Source organism: Aptenodytes forsteri, unplaced genomic scaffold (genome assembly GCF_000699145.1).
Source record: "Aptenodytes forsteri isolate BGI_AS27 unplaced genomic scaffold, ASM69914v1 Scaffold183, whole genome shotgun sequence".
Lineage (NCBI taxonomy): Eukaryota > Metazoa > Chordata > Aves > Sphenisciformes > Spheniscidae > Aptenodytes > Aptenodytes forsteri.
The window spans coordinates 343,156-351,608 of record NW_008795918.1 but is presented as its reverse complement, the minus strand read 5'-3'; the positions used below and the strand labels follow the sequence as shown (position 1 = coordinate 351,608).

Here is an 8,453-nt window from a genome sequence, read left to right as displayed (position 1 = left end):
TTTCTGAAAGATTGCTATATTCATCTTTCAATCATTTCCCCTCTAGGAGTACTGCAGTAATGGTCCTTTCGAATTAGGCTGACATTACTTCAGTGTCTCAATCCATCCTCCTCTGTACCACAGGTAAATTTGAGATGAGCAAATTTTTTTTTCAGGCCAACTTGCAGAACTGCACGATAGGAAGTATGACTATAATATAACTTGGTTAAATGTGGGTTAGAACCTGCTTTGCATCTGCTATGTCCTGCCACTTTCAATGGGGAAAGGACATGTCTGCTTCTCTTCCCCCTCTGCCCCACCCCCTTTAAATACTGTCTAGCATACTTGAATTCAAACACTACCGAAGAACAACCAGTCGGTCCCCTTAAAACAAACCATCAATGCATGTAAAAAATCCAGATGACATAACTAGTCCTCCTACTCTAGGGAAAGTACCATAGTCCAGTTCGCTTGAAGAGGACAAGTCATTAAAACATACGCTGAATTACATTCTGTTACCTGAGCTTATTTTAATTAAAGAAATGGACTTTGTAAGTCTTAGAACAAGGTACAGAGGACAGATGCTATGCTAGCCTCCCAGTACAACTCTTGTAACAAAACTCTTTTGACTTTTATCCTATCAAATCTTTTCTAACTGATCTCCACCAGCGTAGTATTCCAGTAAGGACCATTCGGTTGTACGACAGCTCAGACAGCACCCATGCCATGGGGCAACAGGCAAAGGCTGCTGTGCCCTTGCCACGCATTCTGTCATCTGTCCCAACCATATATTTACTCATTTCCTAGTTTTATCCAGCAGAAATACACACTTCAAGGAATAAGATACTAACCAAGCCACTGCCTTTCTTCACTTAGGATATTCTGCTAATAGCGTTGTATGAGAAAGAAACGTGAAGAACTAAAAGAACATTTAACATAAGAGCCTGAAATAGTCTCTGAAATACAGAACATCAGGTCCTGTGTCAGTAAGGGAACACGGTACACATGTGCTAAGCATTAACAAGAGCCTGCCACATCTCTCTGCTGCGATCATAGCACTTCACAGAGGTAGGCAGTCAGATGTTAGCCTGCAGGAATCGGAATTCTATTCTGATTCCCTGACCTGCTTTAACAACTTCATCCCGAACTACCAACCATTTTAATACTAAAATGAAGACAGTAGTCTCACTTAAATCAGCAAATAGAACAAGTCTCTCTCCCCCCCAAGAAAATTACGATAAAAAGAAAGGAAACTAGGTATCAGGTCCTGGATATTTGCACCTCTTTACGGCTACGTATTATAGTAGTGCAAGGTTCCTTTCAGTATGCTTCAGTAAAACAATAAGGCAGGGGGTAGAAGAGTCCTCTACGGAAGGACACATAGGATAATGATGCTGTTTCCTAGTTCTTTGTTGTTTTATGTGGAAGAGCTTAGAACATTAACAACTTTTTGAATTTAATGTTTTAATGCCTCTTTAAATAATGAGGGTCAGCCTTTCAGTCTGTAATACAACCAGAAAAAGTGTCTCTAACAAAAACAAAGTTGTAGGTGATTCTGAATCAAAAAAGCACACCATGCTACAGCACATCACTGCCTCTGTGACATGGTTATCTTTATAAATGAGAACTATTTCAGAAAAGAAAACTGGTTTCAAAAAAGGCTGGATGTATATAAGAAATACCTTGCTGCAATCCTCTGCATTTTTTTTTGCAGCTAATTAGGAGTGTGGTTACACAGTGTATTACTTGCAAATCTGTGCCTTTGTCTGCGATCACATAAATACAAAGCTTTACTTAAGTATTTAAAGATTTATCCAAAACCAGTATTTTAACCACTTCAAATAGCTAACGTTTATCACAGGCATTCCTCAAGCATGGTTCAAATGCCGAAGAAGAGATTAAATAAATGACCTTTTGCTACGAAACGGATTCAAATCAACAAAATGAGGGACTAAAATTAGCAGCTTAAAATAAGACGTTGACCTGCCATTTATTCTGGTAGTTTGGAAAAAAATGGGAAAATATCTCATGTTTGATTCTAATGCTGATGTTTGTGTAGTGATGACTGTATTTAGGGCACGATCCATGCTTTATGGAAATGCTGGTAAGGGACCGAAACCACCTTCCTCACAAAGTTGCCATTAGCGTTCCACTGCCTTATCTGGCAGAAACTTTCGGGGTCTAAATGCATCTGCACAGACCAGTTAAAACTTGGCATCTGTAAGGAGTGGGTAAGTCTTTGGTCCATCCATTAATCTTCCATTAAAGGGACAGAAAACCCCGCAGCTCTTCAGCTAAGAAACAATTGCTGGAAATAGAATTGTGCCTACAGTCAACTCTTCTCTGTCAGCCACTTTTGCATTCTGATATAACGAGAAGCAGCTTTTCATATGCATTTCCACATCACTTTTACTAGCACTGCTTCTTAGCAGTGTTGCTTTTACCAAAAATTGCTTTAATACTGTTAAAGTCAGCAACAGCAGCATGTAATTGGCTTATATTACTGCAGTAGCTTTGCAAAAGTAAGTGAATACATGCTAGGAAAAAAAGTGAGCGTAGGCCCCCCGAGACTGCGATTGCAGCCAATGCACAGAAGAACTACTCTAATGGTAAAAATGTCCCTCCTGTAACGGTCCTATATTAAACACTGTATGTTGAAATCTTGCACAGACTTCCTACATTAAAATGAACTTCACATTTGCTGAATGCTGTACTTCTGTATATTACCCAGCAGAGTTCAGGTAGAAATATGTAGGACTCCCTTACTGCAGTCTAAACACCAACAGCTTTAAAAGTACTATGCAAGGCTCAACTGAAGTAAAATTCTACTTCTTAACAAGGTTTCCACCCACAGCCTTTAACTCTAAGCCACCTGAAATGTGTCATGAGGCTCTATACCCCCTAAAATTGTCAGTTAACTTTTTTCTTTCCTATTCTAGCCACACATTAACTTGATTAGAAAAATGATCCTCGGACTCATTCTTGAAACTGGAAGTTTTGTTTTTACTTTGCTTCTCCAAACTTGCATCAAGCCTTCTTTTACACTTCCCCTCCAACCCCCACCCCTCACCACCTCAGTTCATGAACAAAGTTTGCTTAGTTGCAGCTTACGTTTGATATGGACTTGACACCACAGTACCGTATGTTCATATGAACATCTGATAACCTGTGAAACAGAAATCACATCTCCCAGTTTGTAAAGCATTAGCTACCTTCTCTCATATTTGCAGAGACTAAACATATCACTTGCTTAAGAAGGAAAAGTTAAAATCCTCTTTATTATCCTCATCTGTCCCTCCAGATACATCTGAAGCAAAGTATCAGAGGGTCTACATGTGCTAGCCCTCTTTTGTATGCAAAAGCCTTTTCAGTTCCCCTCTGACCCCCAGAAGAAACATGCACTTCAAGCTGTGAGCTAGGCCAGGCCAGTGTATTTGAGGTTCTGCTACAGAATAAACATTTGTATCTTGCTCTTTCGAGAGTAAGAGCTTCAAGAGACGTTTCCAATACAGATCCTCTACGGGGATAACAAGCTTCTACATTTGGGCAAACAAATGACACCAGGATGCAAAGCTGAACACTTGTGAGAGTAGTCTGAGAGATGTGGAACACAAAGAAGAAATAAACAATCAATTAAAGACTGTATTGTTTCAGACAGCGAGGGATTCTTCTAAAGATCTGTGTTCATGCAAGCTCTCGAGCGTAGGCATCCCCAGTCGGCAGCCAGACTGCTGGGACAGCTGCTAGTAGGTGCTGCAGCACTGATGGAAAAGAGCAAAGGCTGTTACAGCACAAGGCGGCTTAAAAAGATTCAGAGGAAGAAACTGCCTAATGTTTTTTATATTTTAACGACTTGTACTGTGTTTTCAACAAATTACCTTCTGCAATACAAGTGTATTATTTAGGGATGAGTACTCTGTGTCTGGCAATACGAATTGCTAAGTAACAGACATATGTCTCTGATAGCAGAAAACTGGTCCAAAAGTATAATCTGACATTTATTTTTTCCAACAAAATTTAGCTTGGTTAGTTCCCATGGGAACTTGCAATATCAATGTTTCTAGTATTATCCCTTTAAATGTGCGTGCATTGTTGTTCTCAATAAATCAAAAATTTTATTAGAAATGTTAACGCAAGCTTTGCAGAAAATTTGGCTGTATTTATTTAAAAAGCTAATTGCAGTGAGTGCGGGGGGAAAAAAACCCCTCAGTTCTGCAACTAACTGAAATCTTTATGTATTGTTTACATGCTTTGTTTAGGTTAAAAGACAACTCTCCTATAATTCTGCATCTCGTAGGACGTGGTAGAAAAAATGTAAATGTACTTGTATTAGTTAACACTACAGAATATGTCCAAGTATTTCAGAGAGTCTGTAAAAAAGCATTATTCCCAGACTAGGCCTTTACACAGAAATCTTTCAATCCATCAAATGAAAAGAATCCCAGTTTCTTCTTGTGTTAACACCACATGCGAATCCACGTCTGTCACTGCATATTCTAAAATACACGCCTCGTTTGAATTTCTGCCTTTGAACATAGATTTGATGAAACAACAAATCAAAAATGCATAAATAGTAAATTATTTTACTGTTTATAAATATGTAAATTACAAATCTCAGCCATATGAGACACAATGCAAAAGATATAGGACTGAACTACTAAACAACTATGTTGTTTAGAGCTGCCCTGTAGAAACTTTTAAATACTGGAGGCTGACCTAGGGGTATTCATTGTACAAATAAGTGGATTTAATTTATTTAACTGAGAAGAAGCTGTAAGGAAAAAAATACAGTAGCTCAAGATAAGCCTATCAGCAGGAATTAAAAAGGCTTACAAAGATCATACACCCATGCTTAAAGACTGATGTTTTGATACGTGTTGTATTTAATCTTTTCTTACTAAAGCAGATGAGGAGCACTGACTCCCACAGCTGATGCATGCAGCTCTGCAGCTCTCGCCAGTGTCAAGGGGAAGCGCAGGGAATGTTACTTCCCTCAGAACAGGCATTTAGAGAAAAATAAATGCTGCAGGTGCTGGGTCTGTCTGAAAACACCGACAGTGGCAGGCAGTGCAACAGGAAGTAGTGATTGCCTTGTCCAGAAGAAAGGGCAAAGTCTGTTTTCAGCAAGGCTGAAAGAGATTTAGAAATACTTTGCTTCTATATGCACGTGTAATTAAGGCCACCGGACACTATGAAAATATAACGGTCTAAACCAGAAGTAAACAAACATTTTCAGGTGACTTTTGAAAGTGAATTAACAGATAAATATGACCTGATCGTTATATTCAACTTTGATAGCCACCTTAATCAATTAGGGAGTAATTTTTTTTCTTCTCAACTCAGACACAGAATATGAATATAGGCCATATAAAATATTCTTTGAATTATTATAAAAACCTGATTGAGGAATTATGGCTTATTGTTGTATCATGGCTTAATCTTGATTCATGTTATTGAAAAGAAATAGCAACTTGAATACCATGAGAAATTACTTGTTCTTGTGCTTAACACTTCCATGGTTTGTAAGGTTATAAACATTGATTCTAAATTTAGATCCTTTTTACCAAATATGGACCATGCATTTAGGTAGACTTGACACTACAAAAAAAAGGCAAGAATTAAATACTTTTGTACAAGAGACTCTCTTTACTTTAACGGTCACAAACAGAATGACTAGTATGTTACCCTTCATAGTTATAAAACACATTGAACTAGAATTGGGTGAGAAATGTTTTCGTCTTTCAGGAGACAGTTCAAGAGCTCAAAATGTTCTCTCTAAACCTCAATTTTTTAAAAAAATTGTGAATTGATAATTAAAAAAAAAAAAATCAGTAACCACAAACAAAAGTTAGCTCTGGTACTTCCAAGTCAACTATGTCAACACATTTGTCACTGAAATGTTACTCAGCTACTGCCACCACTTACCATTTACACATGAAGTCTTTTAATTATAAAAAAGTTTATCAGTTTGAAAGGACTACTACTCAAGACGTATCTTTTGGGGTTTTTAACCACTGTAGTCAACTTCTGAGAACAACGCTACTAACTGAAGGTGAAAAAAAGACCTTACTCCCTAAGCGTTAGGGTGAACTCATGAAAGTTAAATTCATCCATTTACCGTTCTTCAACTTTGCACCCTGATGACATCTGCTAGTTTCAAATTCATTTCCTCCTGTTGTTCCGTGCATGCGTAATTCTTCCTCTTTAAAGCAGTTTGTTATAGTTTGGGGGAGTTAACTTAGAAATCTTGTAGCAGGAACTCAAAATTTAGTGATGTAAGCAAGAAATAGAAATGCCATAGCCACTGAAGAGAAGACATGCGGCATTGCTTACTTAAAGCCCCATCCTGTCCCCCCAAGGACAATAGCTGCTACCAGGATGGCACCAGCGATGGAGCCTATTATAAGATTGGTGGCACTAGGACCTGTGATAAAGGATTATGGTAAGACAGACATAAGAACCAACCACTTTATTCACATTAAGTGAAGCAACTGAAGGGTAGTCAAACAATTCAAGGAACATAGACAGCACACAAGGTGATGTCTCCAGACAATTTCAGCAAGCCCAACTTACTTTTCTTTAACAGTAAGAATGAACAAAGCTGTTGGTCTCTGCATTGTGCTGTGTTGACTTCTACCATAGATATAAATCTAGTATTAGACAGGAAATTCCATTGTGACTTACTTCATTATCTAGTAAATGAACTGTCAGCTGAGGACACTAAGATATTTGTGAATAATTCCTTAACTTAAAGGAAAAAGTATGAATGCTGTATGTTTTATGGCTACAGCAAATGAGAAGGGAAAAAAAATAAAAATCAAAAAGCCTAACTTTTTTCATGGACATCCTGAAAGGTGGTAGATATTTTAATTTCAGCTGAGAGCATCTAGCAGCACTTGCTAATCAAAGTCCAGACTCCCTACAGTTACGTCAATGCTAAATTTACAAACAGCTGTTTGACAAAAGCAAAGGATTATATAATAAGGAATGAAAGGTGAAATAAAAGCTGTATTCCCATTAAGATTTCCAAACATCAAAGTATCTCTTCATCATCCTCAAGAAGCCACTTAAAAACAAAGTGGGGAAGGGTGGAGCAGGAAAAAAGAGCAACAAAAAGCAGCAGCACAAATTATGTTTGTGCGATTTTCTGAAGAGGGCAAGAGAACACCGAAATAAGATATTCATAATTGACCCTTAAGTGCTCTATTTACACAGGGTGGAGGAAAACTGACAATGGGCTTGAGTAACATTTTAATTGCTCTGTACAAAAATTTCCTATTGAGCAGTCTTTGATGTAAAGCTAATTGCATCTGAGCTCAAGGCAATATGAAACCAACCCAACAGTTCCTTTGCAGCATATTGCACACTTTCTGTTTAAACATTTACACATCCAGGACTAGCCTTCAAAAACAGTTCTTACCTCCTATCCCAGTCTCCCCAAACCAACGCTTCTACACAGCAATTGAAATTTTCCTATTTTAAATGTTCTGAAACCGAGTTTGGAAAACTGTCAGACAGCTAACATAAGGAAGAAGAAGGAGCAGCCAGAGATCAGCAAAGGAAAGTGCAAGGGCAGCTGCAACAACTGAAAGTTTTAAGCTGTTAGGTTGGTATCACAAAACCTTCTGCCCAGTCCCAGACACTACAATAAGTACGTGCCCTAAGTTTTAAAAGTTACTGCAGTGACCTAACTTCAGTGCATCCATTACATGTTTCCCATATGAGTGCTTCTGGAGATCAGATTAGCTAAAAGAAAACCAAGCTTTAAAAATTGCTTCCTGCAACTACTACACAAAGAGTATTCAGGACTATTAATAAAAGACTTGGACTGAAAAGAAATATAGTGAGCTTTACAGATATGAGCAGTGCACAGATTTGACAACAATAATTAAAAGGTAATTTTTCACAATTTAGAAGAACATATCTTATTTGGACTTACCTTTAAAGTCACACCTGGCTCAAATCAACAGGAGTGAGCATGGTGGACGGTAAATGAATGCCATTCCACAGGCATTGTATTCCCAATTAAGGCTTGCTTTCAACAGCAGCCTAATGAGCTACTGTATCTGACTCAGATCTATGGCTTACTCTGGATTTTATCAAATGATTGCACACAAAAGACTGAAAGCACAACAAGTAATTTATCTGTAATAAATTTTAGAAGCCTTGAAAAATTCTAAAGCTGATTTCTTTCTAGCCATAGAATACTATCTTTCCATGGAAGAGGTACAATGATTAACTGATAGTAATATAGTCATATTCAGCCTGGCTGAACGGGGAGCTTTTGCTGGGACTCAGGAAAAAAAGGAGAGTTTACCACTTGTGGAAGAAGGGGCAGGCGACTCAAGAAGAGTACAGGGATCTCGTTAGGTCGTGCAGAGAGAAAATGAGAACGGCAAAAGCCCAGCTAGAACGCAATCTGGCCCCTGTCGTTAAAGACAACAAAAAAAGTTTTTACAAATATATTAATGACA

General features: G+C 38.0%; 1 protein-coding gene across 1 annotated transcript in view; it reads right to left on the bottom strand.

Annotated features, from left to right (window-relative positions):
• Positions 1-6,308: 6,308 nt before the first annotated feature.
• Positions 6,309-8,453, bottom strand: part of ADAM23 (ADAM metallopeptidase domain 23) — a 77,651-nt gene continuing 75,506 nt past the window's right edge. The window contains exon 25 of the mRNA XM_019473488.1: positions 6,309-6,403. Within this exon, the coding sequence (XP_019329033.1) occupies positions 6,309-6,403 (95 nt within the window). The remainder of the gene's footprint in view (positions 6,404-8,453) is intronic.